Source organism: Cornus florida, unplaced genomic scaffold, assembly GCF_030987335.1.
Source record: "Cornus florida cultivar Cherokee Brave unplaced genomic scaffold, ASM3098733v1 CherokeeBrave_3.0.0_Hap2_Chr08, whole genome shotgun sequence".
In the NCBI taxonomy this organism is placed as follows: Eukaryota; Viridiplantae; Streptophyta; class Magnoliopsida; order Cornales; family Cornaceae; genus Cornus; species Cornus florida.
In genome coordinates, this window is record NW_026775578.1 from 31,954,432 (window position 1) to 31,981,376 (window position 26,945).

Below are 26,945 nucleotides of genomic sequence, written 5' to 3' on the forward strand. Positions count from 1 at the left end.
TCCAGTGATATCATTTCTATCTCTCAAGTGGATGATTCAAGTGTAGGTAGAAACAAATGAATTTTATTTTTTAAAACAATTCTTAATTTTAATTTCATTTAACAATTTGACTAAATTACACTAAATTCTCCACACACACACACACACACACACACAAAAAAAAAAAAAAATTAAGTCACAAGGATGACAGCAACCTCACCACCACCACTACCACCACCATTAACATCAACAAGAAAAAATAACCAAAAAAAAAAAAAAAAAGATTCTCCACTAAATGAATAGATGATGGTGGAGAGAAGATAGTAGATATTTGTAAACTGAAAGCCAGCCTTGTTGTGAAGGGTGTATTATGTCCCAAAAGAATGATTGGTCAGGATTATTGCATACCATGTACTTCTTCACTCCATTCTCATCTAGGCTTCCACATCCATATTCTCTGCTCACACCCACGCAGCATGGTTTCAATGGGTTCACAAACTCTGAATTTTCTACATGCACCACGAAGATTGGGTTAATATATATATATATATATATATATATATATATATATATATAATTTATTTTCTTGAGCAGTTGATAGTAATTATATGTTTCTCTATTTCGCACTAAGAAACAAATAAAAGAAAATAATATAGTTGACAATTTCTTTCAACTGAAATTTCTTCGGTGAGTACTTTTGATTAGTTATATATGTAAAATACAAGAAAGTGAAACCTCTCACTTTCTTCTATCTTGCCAATCAATAATGTCCGTTCAAAGAATTCTGACTTTAAGTAGCGCTACTCTTTTTCATAAAATATATTCATATTTGGTCATGAATTGTTTTCTTTAAATTGAATTTTTAACCCCTCCCAAAATTTCAGCATATACAACTAAGAAAGACAGTTTTTTTGGGTTCAAAAGTCATGGTTAAAATGCAAATTCAGATTTGGATTTCTTTTATTCTAAGAATCTCTTTGCAAATTAATAAATATATAAACACATGATTTTTTAAATATTCCCTCGTCTCTCATGAGTCACGACTATTTCATTAAGCATATTAATTACATGTATACAAGTAATACATGTAAGGACATGATATTCACACTCTGTTTTGTACTTCTTACTGTCTTTTATTTTATTTTTTTAAAAAATGATAAATAGAATGACATACTCCAATTATACTTCATCACTCTTCACACTTACCAATTATTTTAAGATGTACTCTTGCACTTAAAAGTGTGCGGGTACTGGATAAACATATTTATCGATGAGTTTTTTTTGAATGTCGTATCGTTCATCAAGTGGGTTCCATCACCACATCCAACAGCTAGGAACCTCAGGTATATTGTAGATTTTCACATATATATGATTTGTTTGCCAAATATATTTATATTGTATATGTATGTTTAATTTAAGGCATGTCTATATGGTCTGTAAAAAATGATCACCTGCATGGTTTTCTTTTATCTTCAATGCAGACATGAAAGCGCTGTATAAATCAAGCATCACAAACACAGATCCACTGCTTTCATTGTTCAACTTCTGCACTGTTTGCTGCAACATTTGGTTATGGAACTTTGTGGCTGCATTTTCAGTTGCACTGCAATTCTGGTATGAAGACGAGGCAGTGAATGTAGGCAAGCACCCCAAGGGTTCCATGGCTGTTAGGGCTACTTTTTGCACTCCCAAGCCGCGAATCCGTTTCAGATTCAGGGCAAGCTGGTTGTTTACAGCGGTGGTGAAGACTGGCAAACCCTGTCATGTACAAAGAGTGCATTCAAATTATACACACACGTTTATATTAAATCATTTAAAAGTTTAAGCTATTAGAAAATATACAACTTAATTAAAGAGGATTGCTAAACACAGTCGCGTAAGCGACTGTGCATTGCACATCTGATTGGTTGAAAAACTCAATTATAAAAGTTTTTAATGCCTATTTCCTACAACTTCAACTTTTAAGACCAAATTATCTTTTTATATTTCTCCTTCTTCTTCTTCTTCTTTTTCTTCTTTTTTTAATCCTATTTGTATGTGTATATATATATATTCTTTGCTTACCTATCTTATTCTTTTTTCTTTCTCTCTATTTTCAATTGTTTTTAACTATTTATATATGCTCACCGTGTGAATGGTTTCTCACTGTTTCTCCCTCTTCTTTAGATAAAGAGAGAGAAAAAAAAGAACTGATTGCTTCTTTCCTTTTTTTTAAATTCTTTCATTTTCTATATATATATATATAGTAGTTAACCATACTGTGAATAGATTGAGAAATCATACTTCTCTTATCTCATATAATAACTAAAACTCAAATTTTATAATATTACTTCAATTAAAACTCAATCTCCTCAATCTCATACCATTATTTCAATTAAATTACATAAAATCCAAGAAAAAATGCATCTGGAATATATATATATATATATAAAATATAAGTGAACAAAAAAAAAAAAGAAAAAAAAAAAAAGGGAAAGCAAAGAATGAAGTATAGCCATATATATCCAATTAGGAAAGAAAGAAAAAAAAAATAAAGATATAAATATATATATAAAAGACAAGTGAACAAAAAAAAAATAAAAATAATAATAATAAAATAAAGAAAGCAAAGAATGAAGTATAGCCATATATATCCAATTAGGAAAGAAAGAAAAAAAAAGAAGAAGATATAAATATATATATAAATGAAAAAAAAAAAGCAAAGAATGAAGTATAGCCATATATACCCAATTAGGAAAGAAAGAAAAAAAAAAATAAAGAAGAAAATTGTTAAAAATAAAGAAAAAAAAATAAAGTTAAATATATGAAACAAAGGAAAGAAGGAAGGTTATTAGATATAAAGAAAGAGGAAATAATTTAAAAGGGTAATTTGGTTTTAAAGTTGAAGTTTTATAATTCAAAAAAAATAAGAAGGAGACATTAATTACAACTTATTTTTCAAGCAATCAAAGGTGCGACCGTATTTAGCACTCCTCTTAATTATAATAAACAATGCTCTCAATTGGATGCGCCAAATGAATCCTACTTGCCGGCACCCAAGGAGACCATCTCTCTTACCCTTTTTTCAAAAAGGGTATGCTGTCAATTTATTTATTTATATTTCATTTCTCATTTAATTAAGAGTTTGAAAACACTTCTCTTTATTATTAGAATATATTATTATTATATTATAAAATATATTCCAACCATGTATAGGTTTACCATATATAGGGTTTAGATTTCTTACTCTCTACACATCTAGTCACTTATATAAACCCATGTGGATCTCATATCTCATAGACATCAATACAATATATAAGTTCTCTCTTTTAACATTTATAAATTTGAATCGGAATTAATTAGAGATGAATTTTTTTTTTTTCAAATGGAGTTAGGAAAATTTTATCTCCAAAATTTAGAAACCCTAACCCTAAATTTTCAACAACTAAATCCTGACAATCCTAGGCATTTAGGGCATGTTTGGCTCAGTTTTTTATAATAACGGTTTTAATTGTTCTAGAAATGGTATAAAGGCAGTTTTTGAAAACTGTTTTCTAAAAAAGTTAAAAAAAAAAATACCTGATTTTTAAAACAATTTAAAACCTAGTCAAAGAACAATTAAAACTATTCAATTAAACTACAACTATTAAATGTACTCAAAAGAGACTAACATAAATGCATCTAATATTACATATATTTGATCAAATTACACTACTAAATGTACCTAAATGAGACCACTGTAAATAATTACTTATATCTAACTCGAATCAAATTAGTTAGACAAAACCCACTTAAATAAATCTAAGATTGCATATATCTGACCCATCACATTTCCAACTTAAGTGCAATTTAGGAACTACTAAAACCCATAGCTTCCATAATTTAGGGTTAGGATTTCTGAATCATACTGTGCGTGTGTATTTGAAAGCATAAAAAGAAAAATTGCTTTCTAGGCCGCTAATCGAAACAAAATTTAGAGTTTGTTTGGTTCAGTTTTTTATAATAACAGTTTTAATTGTTCTCATAAACAGTATAAAATTTTGCTTGACAGTTTAAGAAAACTGTTTTCTAAAATGTTAAAAAAAACACCTATTTTTAAAAACAATTTAAAAACTAGTCAAAGAACAATTAAAACTATTCCGACTGCAATTAAACTACAACTATTAAATGTAAACGAGAGTAACATAAATGCATCTAATATTACATATATTCAATCAAATTACACTATTAAATGTACTTAAATGAGACCACTTTAAATGGATGTAAGATTACTTATATATTGTTAAACGAAACCCACATAAATGAATCTAAGATTACATATATCTGACTTCAATTAAACTACAACTATTAAATGTACTCAAACGAGACTAACATAAATGCATATATTCGATCAAATTACACTATTAAATGTACTTAAATGAGACCATTATAAATGGATGTAAGATTACTTGTATTTGACTCGAATCAAATTAGTTCAACGAAACCCACATAAATGATGAATATAAGATTACATATATCCGACTATGATCACATTTCCAACTTAACTGCAATTTAGGAACTGCTAAAACCCATAGCTTCAAAACGAGTGAGATGTCAACATTACACGCAATATTGTCATAGAGACATAATTTTACTTTAAAAAAATAAAATAAAAATATTAAATATTATACACCAAGGAGGGTGCTAATTAAAATATATAGCCAAGCAGACAGATACAATTAGTTTAACCACTCACCTGAAGGCTGCCATTGTGTGCCATGTAAGTAGCATAGTCGTTGCCTGCCAGGGACACCAGAGCAACCGACGAGTTTAGGTCGCGTTTGGTGTACACATTTTCCTCAAGGAGGTTTTGAAAAAAGTTTATTTGTGTTGTCATGTTTGGTCCTTTGACCAATGTAGTGAAGACACCTGTACCTCCACGAGCAAAATTCATCCCATGTTGTACCAATTTCCCACCAAATTTTCTCCATCTATAGGGTAATGGAGATTTGGTGCCCAGAAATGCAGCTGTATGTCACACCAAGTCCATAACAACAATATTATTATTATTATTATTATTATTATAAATAATAAGGAAAAATAAAATTTTGAGGTTGATTTTATTCTAAGTCTCCACATTAATTAAAACTTGAGTTATGATTATTTTTTGGCTGGCCAATTATTCCGAATTTCAACGGATATCAAGAATCATATTGTGTAGATTATATTCGGCAAATTAGACAAAAATTACCAAAATAACTTAATTTTATAAATAAAAAATTGGTTTTGCTTTTGGGTTTTATCCTAAAAGACTTCATACAAATTGGAGATAGTACCACCACATATAAACACTTCATATTTTCCTTAAGATTGTCACAAGACAATTGAAACTAACAAAGTTCATCCTCAATATATTTATGGAGCTTGGTTCAAATAAACTCAAAAAACTAGTAGAACTATCCCTTAGGTATCATCGATGCTTGATGCAATGGTAAAAGGTAAGGTTTTCTACTTATAAGTTATGCATGTTATGATGGTAATATTTGTGTTAGCTAGAATGTGTCATTTCATATAAGTGTTAGGAACTTCTGGTAATCTAATCTTTATTGTTATGATTTTAAAAATGTATATGCATATATAAGTGTCAATAAATCTTTCTTTTCGAACTATATGAAATGTTATTGTAAACAGTGTCGACATAAATGAAAGTTGATAATTTGACACCATAACCACAGTACATTAAAGCTCAAACATTCGTATATGAGTGGATCCAAGTCATATTCAGATCCAGCCATCCACCAAGTTTAAAGGTTGCATAAAATTTTATTAAAAAAAAAAAGAAAAAAGGTTGCAGTAGTAGAAAAATCTCATGGTAAGAAGCTGTGTGTGTCACTGTGTGAGAGAGAGAGAGAAGGAGAAGAAGATTCACCTATATAATCAGTGAGGACACGTCCATCGGAGAAGCGGCCGGATGGTTTGCCGGGAAAGGTATTTCCATAAGGTTGCTTCCAGGAGCTTGCCAATGCTTTGGGGCAATTCCCAGTATCCGCATACGAGTCCCCGAATACGAAAAGCTTCACTCCTGATCCGCCACCATGGTAGTAGTTATGCGATCCTGCAACTGCATGCATGCATGAAAGAGGAATTAGATATGGAAACAATATTAGTTAAGAAAAACAGCACTAATTAAAAGCAAGGCATCCATGTCAACCTGTATAAGCACCAAACAACAAGAAGAAGAAGATACAAGAGAATACGACGAAGCTCATTTGCTTCTCCATCAATGACTAGTTTTGATGTGCTGCTCACAGATTCGCATATGGAGGTGTATATATATATATATATATATGGAATGATAACAAATTAAGTAACTCGTACCAGGGCGGAGCCAGAATTTCAATTTAGGAAGCGCAGTATAAGAAAGAAAGAAAAAAAAAAAAAAAAAAATCAACAAACATGACAAATATAGAATTTTGTTTTAACGAAAAACGTTTTTTGTTTTCTGTTACTAACAAAAATAAAAATTATATTTAATAATATGTTTTTATTTTTTATAACAAAAAAGGTTTTTCATTTTTGTAAAAGAAAAGAGGAAACATAAAAGGTGTATATGTTTTGCACTATTGTTACTATATAAACACTATTCATTTCAAACAAAATCCACGTTCTATATTAATACTACATATTATATATTAATAAAACTATATTTTTAATATATAATATATTATATAATAATTTAAATTATTTTATTTAATAAAAATATAGTTTTAATATATAATTATATTATATGTAAATATTATAATGCATTATGTATTTTATTACATATAGGATATATTATATAAAAAAAATTATTTATTATAATATACTTTATGTCAAATATATGACGTACTGCATAATAAATGTATACATGATTGTTTTCATCTTGTTATATCTTACTTTATACTTATTCGATAGGTATTATTAAGATTTGTGATTTTAAATTAGATATTATATTTTATTATCATGTATTGATTATGGTTAATATTTGTGAAATAGTTGAATTGCATACATATCCGGTTGCATTCTAAATAGAACGAGTTGCGTTTTTATGAGCATTCGGGATTTCAACTTTTGTTAACATTTTAGTTTATTATTTTTACCCAAATTCCTAGGGATGTCCTTGAGATTTTAAAACATTTTTTTTTACTAAATATAAAGGGTCTATAGCATATAAATACATCATCTATCTCTAACCTTAATACTCCGTTCGGTAGGAAGGAAGAAAATTAAATGGAATGGAGAGAAGAAAGGAATGATAAGACATCCCTAGGGAAGAGATTACGAACTTCACTCGTTTTGTTCGGTTTGATGAAAAAGAAGAGAAGACAAATTACTTTGTTTGTTAAGAGAGAAGGAAATTTATTTATTTAAATTATTTTTACCGTTATACCCTCACTATTTTTACTACTCATTTGAACTATATATATATAAAGCAGAATCATATTTCATCATTAAAAAAAGAAAAAGAAAAAATAACCACTATCTACATGCCTGGAAGCAGAGAGAGGGATTCCATCACATGGATTCAAATATCTAATACTACCTATTGCGTGGGCATTGCTGTGCATTTAACCTCAAAAGCTCCTTTATTCTCTCTTTATATACACACATATGTATGTATGGTTGATAAATGTGAATCTATTTGTGTTTCTCAAAAAGCCAAGCACAGAAATTCAATTTCTTTTTCTATTGAATCAATGATTCAATTTTATCGTCGGTGCCTATATATTCTCCTTTAAAACATACAACTTGTTTGTTTCAAGTTCCCTATTGATAATCTTTTAGAGAGCTAGAGAGAGTAATTAATGGGGAGAAAACCATGTTGTGATAAGAAACGGTTGAAGAAAGGCCATGGACTCCGGACGAAGATAAGATTCTCATTTAATTTAAAATTTCAGAACAGAAATTAATAAAAACAGGGAACATTTAGATGCAGTAAGTTCAGTAACTGATGCTCCAAAGGTGTTGTCCCTGATCCTGTTTTGCAGAATCGGAGTGTGCCTTTGCTTGTGCAGCAGGTGGTGTCTCTGCACGAGTGTTTAAACTTGGAGCGACTGGACTTAATTTGGGGACATTTAACGATGCTTCTGTATTAGGGTTTTGCTTGAGATGAGATTGTGGAGTTTATTAATATATGTGAAAGATAATTTCGTAATTTAATTTTTTTTATAATAGCTTCACTTGTTTTCTCTCTTGTCTTTCACCCAAATTTAGGCGGAAGAAAATTTGTAAAGCTTTATTTTCCTTTTCGTATTGAACGCCGGAACTTTGTTCCTTCCCTTCAATTTTCCCTCCACCTATTTTCTTTCTTTCCTACCGAATAGAGCCTAAAGGAGATTGATTGCTTCGATTGAAAAAAAATAAGGTTTTCATCTTTTACATAAACATTGTAGCTTCATCAGAGATTTTTTTAGAGAAATCTAATTGTTTATCTTTGAGAGCACACACTTAAGCACAAGAGTGATTTAGTGTGATGTCCTTTTACTGATCAGCATGTACAGAATCTTCAGAGCGTACATTAGGTTACAGAGATGGATCTCTTCAGCAGGGTTTTCTTCTAAGCTTTACAAATTCATATTTAAATGAAGAGAAGGGATTGATTACATTTTGAAGGGCTAGAGTATTCAAGGAGTGTTCGTCAACCCTTCTACAAACATCAAGAAATAACCTGAAGTCTAGCGTGTTTGGACGGGCTGTTGCAAAGCCAAATAGATATTTAAAGATTGATACTTGGAGGAGTGAAGTGGGTGTGAGCCCGAGTCACAGTCCATTTTATTTTATTTCAATAATTGTGGATTGTTTCGCAAATCTTCGTAGTTTGCATCCCGGTTGGGCGAATTTCTTTCGACAAGGTTTCCCTTGGTGTAGTCAACTCTCAAACTCTACTGTATCGTAAAAAATTGCACCCCCGTGGTTATTAGTGTATTGTTTACAACTTAATCAACATAACAGATTTTGCACAGCACTACTTACAATTTGTCATGCAGTTAAAGTAGGTAACCTGCATCAACTCCTATAAAGAAAATTAATAGTCTGAACTTTTTATATGGTACAAGATAAAAATTGAATAAGACCACATATTTATTTACGTGACGAGTTATAATTTACCGAGATCATATAATCTTGAACCCGTGTAAAAATTTCTTCCATAAATCAATTGATAATTCAGTACAATACATTTTTCAGTGGAGTGAGACTGTAAGGGCACTGAATAAATGAACCAAACTCCTATGTAGCCTTATAGATAATGGTTTCCATAGCCACTTCAGTTGATATGTAATGCTCTCCCTGTAATACACCTAATTTCAAAAGGATAGTCCTAGTATTGTTTTAATTAAATTATTAAATGGTGTTTGAATTTTAAATTGTTTAACTTGTTGATTGGTGTTTTTATTTGCAATAATTGATGACTTGTTGTTTAATGTCCTAGTATTGTTTTAATTAAATTATTAAATGGTGTTTGAATTTTAAATTGTTTAACTTGTTGATTGGTGTTTTTATTTGCAATAATTGATGACTTGTTGTTTAATGGTGATTTTGTGAATTAAGTAATTATTACATTGTATTTTATTTTCTGTATTACGTTAGATTGGACTTTATCATTTTCTTTAATTGAATTGATTATTAAAGGTTTTAATTTAGGAAGTATTTTAATTAACTATTTTTCATAATTTAGGGTTTAGTTTCTTTAGCCGACACAGGTTTTAATTAAGTTCTATGGGCCGGTTAGGATTTAGTTAGGGCTTTAATTAATTTAGGGTTTTGGTATAACTCTATAAATATATGGGTATACGTCTGCCGAGGGTTTCTGAAAACCCTATTCACCATATTCAGGTATACAGTGATACAGAGAGTTGTGAGGGCAGAGTAACAGAGATGGAGTTTACGTACGTTACAGAGAGGGAATAGGAAGACAGAGCAGGGGGAAAACTGTAGAGACGGTGGATATCAGTTTCAAAATCTGAAACTGCAGGCAAGTCTCTGTTCTTCTCTTTCCCATGAATCTGTGTTCTGTGCATACTTAGTTAAGACTCTAGGGATTAAAACAAGGATAAAATGGACTTAAATAAACTTTATAACAAGTTTTATATGCATGTATGAATTTCATTTACTCTCGTGAATTAACTGCTTTGCAAGAATTGTTGATTTTCTGCTACTTGATTTTGCTGCGGATTGTTTTTGAATCTTGTGTTAGATTCTTGTTGTGAAGATATATTTATTAGTCTGAGACTTTAAATGAACCCTAGAATAAGTGTTTAACACAGTATTTAATTTCACCAAATAGATCTGTTGTGGGTTGCTTAAAAATTTCAGACTAAGGTTCTGTAAACGTGGTTTTAAAACTTGTGTTCCTACACATGTTAGGATTGGATCTCAGCGGTTTAAACTTATTTGGGACTAAGATTGAACCTAGAATAAGAATTAGAACACACCACAGAGGCTCTGTAATCACCGGAGTCGGAGAAGATGAAGCTGGAACGGGCAACAGGCTGCTGAAAGGGATGGAGCAGGCTCCAAAACACAAAGGAGCCGGCTCAAAGGCAAAGGAGCCGGCTCTATTAGAGTTTGGATCCGGCTCAATGCTGAAGGAGCCGGCTCTAACCCAAAAATGGAGCAGGCTCAATGTTTTAATTGAGCCTGCTCTTTCTTGAAGCGCACTGAAAGGAGTTTTAAGGCTGTTTGGGCTGCACGGTGTTTTCTAAGGCTGTTTAAAAGCTACTGTGAGATGTAATTAAATGTTAGGGACTTAAATAAATATTGAAAACATTTAATACAATAATGGTTTAAGGAAAGGATCAATGAACAACTCAAATAGTGGCTATACGTTGCACTGTTTTTGCTAGGTTTATATGACTGGAACTTGGCAAAGTTTTTATATATAATTGAATTATATGTAATCCTATATTTGTATAGTGTTATAATTATGGTGAATTAATTATATTTAAATATACTTAGTTTGGATTTAATTGATATTTAATTTGTTTAATTAGTTTCAATTTATCGGTTGTTTTGGAGGACTTAAACGCTATGATTTATTTTAGCGGTTTAAATGATTGGAGCATGATATTTAGGTTTTGTAATGAATACCTAATATTGATATATGTATTAATTTATACAAATGCATATTCTGGAGTACGGTTGTTGATTATATAATGTTGTTTTAATAACTATGCTTTATGGAAGATTTGTATGTACCGGTATGGGACGGTGACATACTAGGTATGGATTAATCAAACACTAAATTCCACCTACTTTGGATTAAGGTATGGATTAACCCTATGAGTTAAGTCCATCACCTACTTGTGTCATGTCAACAAAATAGTTGAATGACTTAATATGGTTTCAGGACGGATGGATATACATATACCAGACCACCACACAGATGGATGGTATTATGTATTAGGAGGAGTGTGGACTTTATATATTTATTATATGTGCCATGGTATGAGCTTGAGTCTCAGGACCATGGTTAGGGCGCGTATATCGCCTAGGATGGATAACTGGACATAGGTGTTGTTCCCTGGTAAGTCTAGGTACTCATGCCCACCCTAGGGTGCGTATTCGCATGTTACCTTCTATTCAGGCTGAGACAAACCTACTGGACTAGCGAGCGTCATATAGTGTGTACTATATACATATATTGACTACTCTAGATATTGTTGAGTCTTCCTAGGATGTATCTGCGTATCGGGTTACTGTTTGGATTGTAGTAGATCAGGACTTGCATGTGGGCCTGACCCACTTCTTTATTTTTCAGGTGCTCGTCAGTTCCAAGGTTAGAGTTTGGACATGCAGAGCAGATACAGCTATTCACTCCTCCGATTATCTAGGAATTTTCTCTATGTTAGCTTTGGATTTTGTTTTTATTATTTCAGTATCGTTTGGAGAATTTAAATAAGGGGTCCGATGGATGGATTCCCGAGTTGTAAACTTATAGAGTTTTGGATTATCAGGTTTTAAGTATTTAATTATAAAGGATTGTATTTCTAGATTCTTTCAGCTTATTATTATTTTTATTTCGTATTTCATCTTGTATTCCGTGTTCGGTTACATATTAATTGTTTGATATTTCTCTCGGGTTTGGGCTTGGGCCTGATCAACCCGTGTCTCGGATCCGAGGGGTATCACAGTTGGTATCAGAGCACTCCAGGTTCAAGTGTCTCTAGGATTCTATCGTATAAGACTTCCGCGAAGCGTTCTCTATTGTTTAGAGCTTAAGTTTAGGATTCATTGTATTCTTTACGGTTCGGTTTAATCGTGCTGATGTCTGTCTTTCTGTGTTGACAGAATGGCTAACGCAAGAACCAGACGGAACAATCGGCAACGAAGGGAAGCAGCCCGTAGGCAGCGTCAAGAGGATGAAGGTCAGTTTTATGAAGAACAGGAGGAAATTCAACAGACTGGGGATCAGGGAGAAAATCCAGAGTTTTCTCCTCACCTTAATGACCTTATTGCTCGGGCTATAGAGGCAGGGGTAACAGCTGCACTTCGGAATCAACCTCAGGTACAGCCGGCACCACTACCAACACCAGTGGTTCAAACGGATTCTTGGGGAAAGGCTAGGAGCTCTTTCACAAAGGGGAGTCCACCTGTGTTCTCAGGCTCCACCGATGCGAGAGCAGCTCACCAGTGGAAACAGGACATTGAGCGTCATCTTCGTTTGGTTCAGTGCACGGAGGTTCAGAAGCAGATGCTTGCTACTTTTAAGTTAGTTGTGGATGCACTACAGTGGTGGGAGTCAGTTACCACCCCAGAGGAGAGGATGACATTGTCTTATGATGAGTTCAGTGCTCGCTTTGACGAGAAATATTTTCCCTATGCGGTCAGAGCAGCTATGAAGACCGAGTTTCTACGTCTGCAATAGGGAAACATGATAGTGGCGGAGTATGAGCAGCAGTTCATACGCTTGTCTCTCTTTGCACCGGAGGAGGTGGATACAGAGGAGAAGAAGCGCAACAGATTTATCAAGGGACTGATGTGGTCTATCAAGAGAGCTATTACAGGTAGTCCAGCCTATACTACCTATGCTCAGGTGGTAGACGCCGCTCCTACAACAGTATCAGTTGACTGTGGACATCAAACAGGCTCGTGGTGAGAAGCGGGGAGATAAAGACTCTACTAATCAGTCAGCTGAAAAGGGGAATGGCAATGGTCACCGGCAGAATGACAAAGGCAAGTTCTAGGGACAATAGCTTTGAAAGAAGCACAAGGGTGGTTCAGATGCTCATCGGAATGGGGCACCTATTCAGAGGCAACAGAATGGGGGACCACAGGCAGGACAGGGTCAGCCACAGGCTAACCGACAGAGAAGGCCATTTGGTACTTTCCAGGGTAGTTGTTACACTTGTGGAGAGTATGGTCATACCACCAGGCAGTGTCCTAAAGTAGGACAGGGACAGGGACATGGACAGTGTGTGCAGCAGGGACAGAGGGCGCCAGTGCCTCTACCAGCTCCACAAGTTCCACGGATTCAGGGACAGACACATCTGGCTTTACCGGCACCGCCGCAGACTCAGGGACAGGCACCACAGCAATTGCACTATGGCAGGGTGTATAACCCCATGCCACAGGATATTCAGGCACCTCAGACTATTGAGGGTAAGTTTCCTATTCATGGTTTGCATGGACGTGTTTTATTTGATATAGGTGCTACACACTCATTTGTAGCTAGAACTTTTGTTGCTTTATCTGGGATGAGGACGAGGGTATGCACTAGACCTCAGGGTATTTCTACATCATTAGATGATACAGCTATTATACATGAGAGTGATGGGCCTATGACATTAGATATTGGCAGACTTAAATTTCTAGCCAATCTACTGGTCTTGGACATGCACACTTATGATGTGATACTTGGGATGGATTGGTTGTCTCACTACCATGCCGAAGTTGATTGTTTTGATAGATCTATTATTTTTACCATACCTGGTCAGGATATGTATGTAGTAGCTATGCCACGTTCTAAGGGGGGCGGTAGCACCTATTTGTTTCATGTGGAGGAGGAAAATGAGGAGGGGATTATTGTGCCATTGGATAACATACCGATTGTACAGGATTTCCCGGATGTATTTCAGGAGATTCCAGGGTTGCCACCTAGTCGCGAGATCGATTTTGTGATAGACTTAGCTCCAGGCACTGCGCCTATTGCTAGGGCACCCTATAGGATGGCACCGGTAGAGATGAGAGAGCTAAGGGATCAGATTCAGCAGTTACTCAGCCAGGGTTTTATTCGTAGGAGTACATCACCTTGGGGAGCATCAGTTTTATTTGTGAAGAAGAAGGATGGTTCGCTTCGTCTGTGTATAGATTACAGGGAGTTGAACAAGGTTACGATTCGTAACAAGTATCCTTTGTCCAGGATTGATGACTTGTTTGATCAGTTAAGGGGAGTCACATACTTCTCCAAGATTGATCTGCGTTCTGGGTATCATCAGCTGAGGGTTAGGGAGCAGGATGTTCCTAAGACAGCATTTCTCACGAGATATGGTTCTTATGAGTTTCATGTTATGCTGTTTGGGATGACTAATGCACATGCAGTATTCATGGACTTAATGAATAGAGTCTTCCGGGCTTATTTGGATCAGTTTGTTATTGTCTTTATTGATGACATCTTGATCTATTCTCGGTCGGAGGACGATCATGCTAGACATTTTCGCATAGTCTTGCAGACGCTTCGTGAGCACCAGTTATATGCAAAGTTCGAGAAGTGTGAATTTTAGCAGTGGGAGGTGAAATTTCTGGGTCACGTGGTGTCAAAAAAGGGGATAGCAGTGGATCCGGCTAAGGTTTCAGCGGTGGTTGAGTGGGGACAGCCTACATCACCTACTGAGATTCGGAGTTTTCTCGGTCTGGCAGGATATTACAGGAGATTCATCCAGGGGTTCTCCAAGATAGTAGGACCACTCACTCATCTGACCATGAAGGGTGTACAGTTCGTGTGGGATGAACACTGTCAGCGAGCTTTTGATGAGCTGAAAAGGAAGTTGACTTCTGCACCAGTTCTGGCTACTCCACAGAGCGGGATAGAGTATCTTGTTTACACGGATGCTTCGTTGCAGGGTCTTGGATGTGTATTGATGCAGGAGGAGCGGCCGATTTCTTATGGATCTCGGAAACTTAAGCCTCATGAGCTTAATTATCCAACACATGATTTGGAATAGGCAGCAGTGGTCTTTGCCTTGCGTCTTTGGAGGCTTTATCTGTTGGGTGAGTCCTTCAGATTATTCAGTGATCATAAGAGTTTGCAGTACTTGTTCACTCAGCGGGAGCTGAATATGAGACAGCGTAGATGGTTGGAGTTTGTAAAAGACTATCATTTTTCTAAACAGTACCATCCAGGGAAAGCGAATGTAGTGGCGGATGCACTCAGTCGCCGACCTGTTGGTAGTCTTTTTGCTTTATTCACTACTGAGTGGAATGCTTTGAAGAGTGTGGATGAGTTATCGGATGCTTTTATGGCTTGCATGGTGGTTACACCTTCCATCATTCGCAAGGTTTTACAAGCACAACTCACCGATCAGCAGTGTGTCGACAAGGTCGCAGAGATAGCTTCCGGAGAGATTCCATTATACTATGTTGGGGCTGATGGAGGTTTAAGGTACAAGGGATGGTTAGTGGTACCTTCTGCTGATGGTTTGAGGAAGGATGTGATGACTGAGACTCACCACTCTGAGTTCTCTGTTCATCCAGGAGGCGATAAGATGTATCAAGATATGAAGCGGCAGTTTTGGTGGGCAGGTATGAAGAGGGACATTGCTCTTTTTGTTTCTCAGTGTAGTACTTGTCAGATGGTTAAGATTGATCATCAGAGGCCACCAAGAGCTCTACAGTCACTACCAATTCCGGAGTGGAAATGGGAGAGCATATCTATGGATTTTGTGGAAGGGTTGCCAAATTCTTTCAAGGGGCATAATTCCATATGGGTCATTGTGGATAGGTTAATCAAGTCAGCTCATTTCTTGCCTATTTGCACTGACTACACTTCGGAGCAGTTGGCGAGGCTTTACATTTCAGAGATTGTGAAGCTACATGGCATTCCATTGTCTATTATATCGGACAGGGATTCAAGCTTTGTATCTGGATTTTGGAAGAGTTTTCAGCAGGCTTTAGGTACGGAGTTACACCTTAGTACTGCTTATCATCCTTAGACTGACGGACAGACTGAGAGGGTGAATCAGATTATGGAAGACATGCTTCGGTCATGTGTTCTGGATTTCAAGGGCCACTGGGAGGAATATTTGCCACTTGTGGAGTTTGCTTATAACAATAGTTTCCAGAAGAATATTGGGATGGCACCTTTTGAGGCGTTATACGGTCGACCGTGTCGATCACCTGTTTGTTGGATGGAGGTTGGAGAGAATCGATTCTTAGGTCCTGAGTTCATCAAGGATACCTCTGAAAAGATTTCTCTTATTCGAGATCGCATGCGTACTGCCCAAAGTAGGCAGAAGAGCTATGCTGATCGTCGCACTCGTGCTTTAGAGTTTCAGGTTGGGGATCAGTTTCTACTCAAAGTGTCACCTATGAAAGGTGTTATGCGCTTTGGGAAGAAAGGGAAGTTGTCTCCGCGGTTTGTCGGTCCATTCATGATTACGGATCGAGTTGGAGCTGTTGCTTATCGGGTAGCACTGCCGGGTAATTTGGACCGTGTACACAACGTATTCTATGTGTCCATGTTGCGAAAATTTCTGCGCGATGAGGATCGGTATCAGCATATCGATGTTGGGGAGATTGAGTTGTAGCCGGATGCAACTTATTCGGAGCCACCATATCGTATTGTTGACCGTCGGGATCAAATCTTTCGCAATAAGGTTATCCCTTTGGTTCGTGTTCAGTGGAGTCATTACAATGAGGCTGAGTCCACTTGGGAACGGGAGGATGTCATTCGCTCGCAGTTTCTTGAAATTTTGGAAGAAGGTAAGAGCGAATTCCGAGGACGGAATTCCTTTTGTTAGGGGGGAAGAATGTAATACCCCTAATTTCAAAAGGATAGTCCTAGTATTGTTTTAATTAAATTATTAAATGGTGTTTGAATTTTAAATTGTTTAACTTGTTGATTGGTGTTTTTATTTGCAATAATTGATGACTTGTTGTTTAATGTCCTAGTATTGTTTTAATTAAATTATTAAATGGTGTTTGAATTTTAAATTGTTTAACTTGTTGATTGGTGTTTTTATTTGCAATAATTGATGACTTGTTGTTTAATGGTGATTTTGTGAATTAAGTAATTATTACATTGTATTTTATTTTCTGTATTACGTTAGATTGGACTTTATCATTTTCTTTAATTGAATTGATTATTAAAGGTTTTAATTTAGGAAGTATTTTAATTAACTATATTTCATAATTTAGGGTTTAGTTTCTTTAGCCGACACAGGTTTTAATTAAGTTCTATGGGCCGGTTAGGATTTAGTTAGGGTTTTAATTAATTTAGGGTTTTGGTATAACTCTATAAATATATGGGTATACGTCTGCCGAGGGTTTCTGAAAACCCTATTCACCATATTCAGGTATACAGTGATACAGAGAGTTGTGAGGGCAGAGTAACAGAGATGGAGTTTACGTACGTTACAGAGAGGGAATAGGAAGACAGAGCAGGGGGAAAACTGTAGAGACGGTGGATATCAGTTTCAAAATCTGAAACTGCAGGCAAGTCTCTGTTCTTCTCTTTCCCATGAATCTGTGTTCTGTGCATACTTAGTTAAGACTCTAGGGATTAAAACAAGGATAAAATGGACTTAAATAAACTTTATAACAAGTTTTATATGCATGTATGAATTTCATTTACTCTCGTGAATTAACTGCTTTGCAAGAATTGTTGATTTTCTGCTACTTGATTTTGCTGCGGATTGTTTTTGAATCTTGTGTTAGATTCTTGTTGTGAAGATATATTTATTAGTCTGAGACTTTAAATGAACCCTAGAATAAGTGTTTAACACAGTATTTAATTTCACCAAATAGATCTGTTGTGGGTTGCTTAAAAATTTCAGACTAAGGTTCTGTAAACGTGGTTTTAAAACTTGTGTTCCTACACATGTTAGGATTGGATCTCAGCGGTTTAAACTTATTTGGGACTAAGATTGAACCTAGAATAAGAATTAGAACACACCACAGAGGCTCTGTAATCACCGGAGTCGGAGAAGATGAAGCTGGAACGGGCAACAGGCTGCTGAAGGGGATGGAGCAGGCTCCAAAACACAAAGGAGCCGGCTCAAAGGCAAAGGAGCCGGCTCTATTAGAGTTTGGGGCCGGCTCAATGATGAAGGAGCCGGCTCTAACCCAAAAATGGAGCAGGCTCAATGTTTTAATTGAGCCTGCTCTTTCTTGAAGCGCACTGAAAGGAGTTTTAAGGGCTGTTTGGGCTGCACGGTGTTTTCGAAGGCTGTTTAAAAGCTACTGTGAGATGTAATTAAATGTTAGGGACTTAAATAAATATTGAAAACATTTAATACAATAATGGTTTAAGGAAAGGATCAATGAACAACTCAAATAGTGGCTATACGTTGCACTGTTTTTGCTAGGTTTATATGACTGGAACTTGGCAAAGTTTTTATATATAATTGAATTATATGTAATCCTATATTTGTATAGTGTTATAATTATGGTGAATTAATTATATTTAACTATACTTAGTTTGGATTTAATTGATATTTAATTTGTTTAATTAGTATCAATTTATCGGTTGTTTTGGAGGACTTAAACGCTATGATTTATTTTAGCGGTTTAAATGATTGGAGCATGATATTTAGGTTTTGTAATGAATACCTAATATTGATATATGTATTAATTTATACAAATGCATATTCTGGAGTACGGTTGTTGATTATATAATGTTGTTTTAATAACTATGCTATATGGAAGATTTGTATGTACCGGTATGGGACGGTGACATACTAGGTATGGATTAATCAAACACTAAATTCCACCTACTTTGGATTAAGGTATGGATTAACCCTATGAGTTAAGTCCATCACCTACTTGTGTCATGTCAACAAAATAGTTGAATGACTTAATATGGTTTTAGGACGGATGGATATACATATACCAGACCACCACACAGATGGATGGTATTATGTATTAGGAGGAGTGTGGACTTTATATATTTATTATATGTGCCATGGTATGAGCTTGAGTCTCAGGACCATGGTTAGGGCGCGTATATCGCCTAGGATGGATAACTGGACATAGGTGTTGTTCCCTGGTAGGTCTAGGTACTTATGCCCACCTTAGGGTGCGTATTCGCATGTTGCCTTCTATTCAGGCTGAGACAAACCTACTGGACTAGCGAGCGTCATATAGTGTGTACTATATATATATATTGACTACTCTAGATATTGTTGAGTCTTCCTAGGATGTATCTGCGTATCGGGTTACTGTTTGGATTGTAGTAGATCAGGACTTGCATGTAGGCCTGACCCACTTCTTTATTTTTCAGGTGCTCGTCAGTTCCAGGGTTAGAGTTTGGACGTGCAGAGCAGATACAGCTATTCACTCCTCCGATTATCTAGGAATTTTCTCTATGTTAGCTTTGGATTTTGTTTTTATTATTTCAGTATCGTTTGGAGAATTTAAATAAGGGGTCCAATGGATGGATTCCCAAGTTGTAAACTTATGGACTTTTGGATTATCAGGTTTTAAGTATTTAATTATAAATGATTGTATTTCTAGATTCTTTCAGCTTATTATTATTTTTATTTCGTATTTCATCTTGTATTCTGTGTTCGGTTACATATTAATCATTTGATATTTCCCTCGGGTTTGGGCTTGGGCCTGATCAACCCGTGTCTCGGATCCGAGGGGTATCACACTCCCTCTCAAGCCCAATACACATTTTCACTAGTCCATAGGTCATACCATGTTTTTCAAAGCCCTTATAGTAGCACATCGAAACCATTTAGGAGAAGGATAATGATATTTAAACTGATTTTCTAAATTTTTTATGAAAAATGACAAAACAGGCCAATTCATTTTATGAAAAAAGATTATCCACTAAATGGATAGATGATGGTGGAGAAAAGACAGTAAATATTTGTAAACTGCAAGCCAGCCTTGTTCTAAAGGGTGTATTATGTCCCAAAAGAATGATTGGTTATGGTTATTGCATACCATGTACTTCTTCACTCCATTCTCATATACTCTTCCGCATCCATATTCTCTGCTCACACCCACGTAGCTTAGTTTCAATGGGTTCACAAACTCTGAATTTTCTGCATGCACCAGCAAGATTGGGTTAATTTATATATATATATATACACACACACACATATATTATTTATTTTCTTGAGCGGTTCACTATGGCATTACTGTATAAACATATTTCTTGAGAAAGTCTACAATACTTCGGGTATCGTACTCCCGGGGCCCCTTAACTGTTGGATCATTCATTAGGTGGGTTCGACCACCACATGCAACTGCTGGGAACTTCTGGGATACGCTACCCCGAGATATTGTAGACTTTCACATATATATGATTTGTATGCCAAACATATTTATATTGTATATGCATGTATAATTTAAGGCATGTCTATATGGTCTGTAAAAAATGATCACCTGAATGGTTTTCTTTTATCTTGAATGCATACATGAAAGCGCTGTATAAATCAAGCATCACAGACACATGCCCCCTGCTTTCATTGTTCAACCTCTGCACTGCTTGTTGTAAGATTTGGTTATGGAACATTGTGGCTGCATTTTCAGTTGCAATGCAATTCTGGTACAAAGATGAGACAGTGAATGTCGGCAAGAACCCCAAGGGTTCCATGGTTGTTACGGCTACTTTTCGCACTCCCAACCCGCGAATCCGTTTCAGATTCAGGGCAAGCTGGTTGATTACAGAGGTGGTGAAAGCTGGCAAACCCTGTTCATGTACAGAGAATGCATACAAATCTTATTGTATATGTATACGTAATACATTCATAATACATAAACACGTTTAAATTGTTAGAGAGTGTGCAACTTAAATCATTATAATAAACGAGGCTCTTGATTGGAAGCACGAGCCCAAATGGATCCTATAGTTAATTGCATGCATCCAAGGAAAGTCTCTCGTACTCTCTTTTCGAATAGAGTACCACTACTCATCAATTTATTTATTTATATTTCATTTCTCAATTAATTAAGAGTTTGAGAACACTCTTCTTTATAAATTTGAATTGTTTATGATACGGGAATTAATTAGAGATGTATTTTTCCTAAATGGAACTAGGAAAATTGGTAGATAAATTATCTCCAAAATTTAGAAACCCTAACCCTAAATTTGCAGCAACTAAGGCCCTGTTTGTCATGCGTTTTGTTTTCTGACTACTACAACAACAAAAACATGTTCGGTACGGCCTACACTTCGTGAGTAGTGGCCTCAAACCAAAACACCAAAAAGATATTTTTTCTTATTTTGACAACTCTTCGTGACCCAAAACCATAACTGTGTTTGTTTCTGTTTCTGACATTTCCATAGTAAAAATATCGTTTCCAAACATACTTCCGATTTTTTTCCAAAACACTTTTACAACAAAAACATTGTTTCTGTTTTAGCAAAAGATAAAACGCCTAAAACAAAGTGCATGTCAAACGAGAGCTAGGATTTTTGAATTATACTATGTGTGTGTATTTGATAGGGCTGCAACTCGGGCGGCCAAACCAGAAATAACCCGAGCCCAGCCCGAAATTTTGTTGGCTTGGGCAATGTTTTTCTAATTTGGGTTTAGGCCTAGGCTATATATTTTAAGCCCGAATTCAATTCGGGCTGGGCTTGGGTTTATATAGATGAAGCCCGAAGCCCAACCCGAGCCCAAAAATATTATATATATTTATAATTATACATAAGTCACAAGAATGTGGTAACCAAGTTGGTAGTGTGCTCGGGATTTATGCTTAAGGTTTCAAGTTCAAGTCATGGGTGCAATATTAATTAATTTATTTTTTACACATAAATTCTTGTGAGGTTGGGCTTGGGCTGGAGATTTTCTATATGGGCCTAGCCCGAGATGAGTGCCAAACCTGCCCGAGTTGCAGCCCTAGTATTTGAAAACATAAGGGTCCGCTTGGCATGCGTTTTGTTTTGGCTAAAACAGAAATAGTGTTTTTGTTGTAGGGGTGTTTTGGAAAAAATTCGGAAGCACGTTTGGGAACGATGCTTTGCTATGGAAATGTTGGAAACAAAAACATGTAAAACATGTTTGGTCACACACACACACACACACACACACACACACACACATATATAGTTTTTGGCGTTTAATTTTTGCAATAAACTATTTATATGTTAGCAGTTGCAGAGAGAGGGGGGGCAAGCTTGAGAGTTGAGAGATGGCGGGCTGAACTGGAACATCGGGCGATGGAAACTGAAAGATATGGGTTTTGATTTTTGCAGACAGATAGATAAACTGAGAGTTGTAGTTTGCAGTGGCAGAGAGAGAGAGAGAAAGGGCAAGTTCAGGTCTGAGAACGAGAATAGAGATGGAGGCATTATTTATAGGTAATAATAGATTTTGATTCTTGCAGACAGATAGATAAATTGAAATAAATGGGTTTTTAACTTCTGATTCTTGTAGATTTTGTAGTTTGCAGTTGCGGATACAGAGAGAGGGCAAGTTCAGAGTAAAGAACGGTGTTGTATTTGATAGGTGTTGTATATGTTTCAAGTTTGAATCCAGCAAATCCAGCTTCGATAGGTGTTATATTTGATAAAATCCAACAAATTGAGGGCCTAACTTGGATCGGTGTTGATGAAATTTTTTGAAATCGCCCATGAATCGCAGAGAGAGTATCGGGAGAGAAGAGAGAAAATTTGCCCAAAATAACCTAAAATGTTTATATACCTGAAGCAAGTGTGTTTCATGTTGGGCCGGCTGTTTCCTCCGCTATAATGAATTTTATGGGCAAACAGTGCTGAAACAAGATAAAACACCATTTTGGTGTTTCAAGTTTTATGCCTCTTTATTGAAATGTTTTATAATTGTGCAAAACAAAATATAACAAACCAAACATATTTTGGGCTTCATTTGGGCTACTGTAGCAGGCTTGAAACAAAAACAGCAAAAACAGAGTAGATGATAAACATGTTTGGTTCAGTTTTTTAATAACAGTTTTAATTGTTCTGAGAAAACAATGCAAAATTCTTATTGGTTGAGAGTTTTAAAATACTGTTTTCTGAAAAGTTAAAAAAGACCGTTTTTTAAAACAATTTTAAAAATTAGTTGAAGAAAATTTAAAACAATTCCAACTCCAATTAAGCTACAACTATTAAATGTATTCAAACGAGACTAACATAAATGCATCTAATGTTACATATATTAGTTTCGATCAAATTACACTATTAAATGAGACCCTTGTAAATGGATGAAAGATTATTTATATCAGACTTGAATCAAATTAGTTAAACAAAACCCACATAAATGAATCTAAGATTTTACATAAATCGACTCCGATCACATTTCCAACTTAATTGCAAATTAGGAACTACTAAAACCCAAAGCTTCCAAAATTGTGTCATTGAACATCCACTTAAAAATCATATTCAATAATTTTAATTTATTATATTGTTACTTCAAACGAGTTAAATGTCAATATTACACATAATGTGACATAAAGACATAATTTTACTTGCAAAATAAAATAAAAATATTAAATATTATACACCAAGGAGGGTGCTAATTAAAACACGTAGCCAAGCACACAGATCAACAATTTGTTTAACCACTCACCTTAAGGCTGCCATTGTGCGCCATGTAAGTAACATAGTCATTGCCTGCCAGGGACACCAGAGCAACCGACGAGTTTAGGTCGCGTTTGGAGTACACATTTTCTTCAAGGAGGTTTTGCAAATAATTGATTTGTGTTGTCATGTTTGGTCCTCTGACCAATGTGGTGAAGACACCTGTACCTCCATGAGCCAAATTCATCCCATGTTGTACCAATTTCCCACCAAATTCTCTCCATCTGTAGGGAAATGGAGATTTGGTGCCCATAAATGCAGCTGTATGTCACACCAATATTATTATTATTATTATTATGAAGGAAGAATAAATTTTTGAGGTTGATTTTCTTCAAATCTCCACCCTAATTGAAACTTGAGTTGTGATTATTTTTTGGCGGGCCAATTACTCCGAATTTCAACGGACATGAAGAATCATATTGTGTAGATTGTAGTTCGGCAAATTAAACAAAAATTACCAAAATAACCTAATTTAATAAATAAAAAATTCGTTTTGCTCTTGGGTTTTATCTTAAAAGGTTTCATACCAATTGGAGATAACACCATCACAAATAAGTTCTTCACATTTCCCTTATCCAGACGATGTGAAATTATGCACCCATAACTCGCACAATGTGGTAACTTGTCAGTGCCTCTTGCACCTGTCCATAAATTCACCACAAGACAATTGAAACTAACAAAGTTCATCCTTAATATATTTATGGAGCTCGGTTGAAATGAAACTCAAACTTGTAGACAGGGATGGATCTATGTACAAGTCAGTGGAGGAAATTGCCCCTACTGAATTTTTTTAGTTTTAGTAATATACTCTATTATTTTATTTATTTTGATATATATACTTATAAAATTACACAATTGCCCTCACTAAAATTACTAAAAAAATTACACCATCGCCCCCTCTCACATAATTTCCTGGCTCCGTCCCTGCTTGTAGAAGTATCCCTTGGGTATCATGGATGCCTGATGTAATGGTTAAAGATAAGATTTTCTACGTATAAGTTATGCATGTTATGATGGTAATATTTGTGTTAGGTAGAATGCGTCATTTCATGTAATTGTTAGGAACTTCTGCTAATCTAATCTTTATTATTACGATTTTAATTTAAAATGTGTTTACACATATAGAGACATTTCATTTCTATAAGTTGTCATGAAACTTTTCTTTCCAAACGATAAGAAAAGTTATCAATGCCAACTTAAATGAAAGTTGATAATTTGACACCATAACCACGGCACATTAAAGCTTAAACACTTGTACACGAGTGAATCCAAGCAGTCCTATTCTGATCCAGCCATCCACCAAGTTTTAAGGTTGCATAAAAAAAAATAAAAACAGAAGGGACATTTTTTTGAGGTTGAAAATTTTGTAAGTTTTTCTAAAAAAAGATAAAAGAAATTACAAGTACTAGATAAAAAGTTGGAGAGAAATTATATATTTGTGAAAAATAAAAGTGCGCTGTGCGCAGTAGTAGAAAAAACTCATGGTAAGAAGCTGTGCGTGTCACTGTGTGAGACAGAGAAGGAAGATGCACCTATACAATCAGTGAGGACACGTCCATCGGAGAAGCGGCCTGTTGGTTTGCCGGGAAACGTAGTTCCATAAGGTTGTTTCCACGAGCTTGCCAATGATCTTGGGCAATTCCCCGACTACAAAAAGCTTCACTCCTGAGTCGCCACCATGGTAGTAGTTATGCGATTCTGCAACTGCATGCAAGCATGAATGAGGAATTAGATATGGAAACAATATTAGTTAAGAAAAACAGCACTAATTAAAAGCAAGGCATCCATGTCAACCTGTATAAGCACCAAACAAGATGAAGAAGAAGAAGAAGATACAAGAGAATACGACGAAGCTCATTTGCTTCTCCATCGATCAATGACTAGTTTTGAGGTGGTGCTCACAGATTCGCATATGGAGGTGTATATGTATATATATATATGAAATGTTAACAAATTAAGTTACTCCAATGTATATGAAATGATAACAAATTAAGTTACTCATACCACGGCGAAGCCAAAATTTCAATTTAGGAAGCCCAGTGTAAGAAAAGAAAAAAAATAAAAATAAAAAAAATAAAAAATAAAATAAAATTCAACAAACATGACAAATATAGAACTTTGGTTTAGCAAAAAAGTTTCTTGTTTTCTGTTACCAATAGAAACAAAAATTATATTTAATAAAATGTTTTTGTTTTTTATAATATAAAATATTTTTCATTTTCGTAAAAGAAAAGTGAAAACATAAAAGGTGTATATGTTTTCACTATTGTTACTATATAAACACTATTAATTTCAAACAAAATCCACGTTCTATATTAATACTAAATATTATATATTAAAAAAAACTATATTTTTAATATATAATATATTATAAATAATTTAAACTATTTTATTTAATAAAAAATATAGTTTTAATATATAATTATATTATATGTAAATATTAAATTATAATATTATAATACATTATATATTTTATTACATATAGGATATATTATATATTAAAAAAAAAAAATTTATTATAATATACTATATGTCAAATATATGACGTACCTCATAATAAATGTATACATGATTGTTTTCATCTTGGTATATCTTACTTTATACTAATTTATTATGTATTATTAAGATTTGTGAAATAATTGAATTGCATACATATCCGGTTGTATTCTAAACAGAATGAGTTGCGTGCGTTTTTATAAACATGGGGGATTTCAACTTTTGTATGTTAACATTTTAGTTTATTATTTTTATGTACCCAAATTCTTGGGGATGTCCTTGCATGATTTTAAAACTTTTTTTTTATACTAAATATAAAGACTCTATAGCATATAAATACATTGTCTATCTCTAACCCAATAGTAGATTGATTGCTTTTATTGGAAAAATAAGGTTTTCATCTTTTACATAAACATTGTAGCTTTGTGAGAGAGTTTTTAGAGAAATCTAATTTTTTATCTTTGAGAGCATACACTTAAACATAAGAGTTATAATGTTCTCAAATTTCGTCATTTTTCTATTTTATAGAATTTTCTAATTTTTGAGGGTATTTTCGTCTCATCTCGTTTTGCCTGCCAGACATCGTGGGGTGTGCCGGATGTGTCAGAATGTTGATTGGGACATTTCCTTAAGTTTAGGACTATTAAAAATGTATTGGTTGCCATTTCGGCATTTTTCGGATCGGAAGATCCCAAGTGGGACCCACTACCGAGGTTGTGAGCACAGGGGTTATGTCTTGAGTTCATTGCATTTCATGCAT

General features: G+C 34.8%; 2 protein-coding genes across 2 annotated transcripts; both read right to left on the bottom strand.

The window, feature by feature from the left end:
• Window positions 1–6,218, bottom strand: LOC132270001 (GDSL esterase/lipase At5g03610-like). Its single transcript, XM_059771225.1, has 5 exons — window positions 6,149–6,218; window positions 5,867–6,058; window positions 4,694–4,965; window positions 1,431–1,737; window positions 1–488 (listed from the first exon to the last, which is right to left on the bottom strand). Exons 1-5 carry the CDS (start codon window positions 6,216–6,218, stop codon window positions 271–273), a joined length of 1,059 nt encoding a protein of 352 aa, XP_059627208.1. The 3' UTR covers window positions 1–270.
• A 14,282-nt stretch (window positions 6,219–20,500) lies between these two features.
• Window positions 20,501–25,477, bottom strand: LOC132270002 (GDSL esterase/lipase At5g03610-like). The gene is made up of 4 exons (XM_059771227.1): window positions 25,451–25,477; window positions 25,222–25,336; window positions 23,679–23,950; window positions 20,501–20,833 (listed from the first exon to the last, which is right to left on the bottom strand). Exons 1-4 carry the CDS (start codon window positions 25,475–25,477, stop codon window positions 20,501–20,503), a joined length of 747 nt encoding a protein of 248 aa, XP_059627210.1.
• Between the last annotated feature and the right edge of the window lie 1,468 nt (window positions 25,478–26,945).

What these genes read in the sequence shown, in the direction of transcription:
- LOC132270001 (XM_059771225.1), bottom strand. Translation starts at nt 6,218, where the DNA reads ATGGAGAAGCAAATGAGCTTCGTCGTATTCTCTTGTATCTTCTTCTTC. An exon ending in GTTGTTTGGTGCTTATACAG is followed by an intron (nt 6,059 to 6,148) that starts GTTGACATGGAT and finishes GCATGCATGCAG; the next exon opens with TTGCAGGATCGCATAACTAC. An exon ending in GATAAAAGAAAACCATGCAG is followed by an intron (nt 489 to 1,430) that starts GTGATCATTTTT and finishes TGGTGCATGTAG; the next exon opens with AAAATTCAGAGTTTGTGAAC.
- LOC132270002 (XM_059771227.1), bottom strand. Translation starts at nt 25,477, where the DNA reads ATGGATGCCTTGCTTTTAATTAGTGCT. An exon ending in CCTTGCTTTTAATTAGTGCT is followed by an intron (nt 25,337 to 25,450) that starts GTTTTTCTTAAC and finishes AGCTTTTTGTAG; the next exon opens with TCGGGGAATTGCCCAAGATC. An exon ending in CGCACAATGGCAGCCTTAAG is followed by an intron (nt 20,834 to 23,678) that starts GTGAGTGGTTAA and finishes GTACATGAACAG; the next exon opens with GGTTTGCCAGCTTTCACCAC.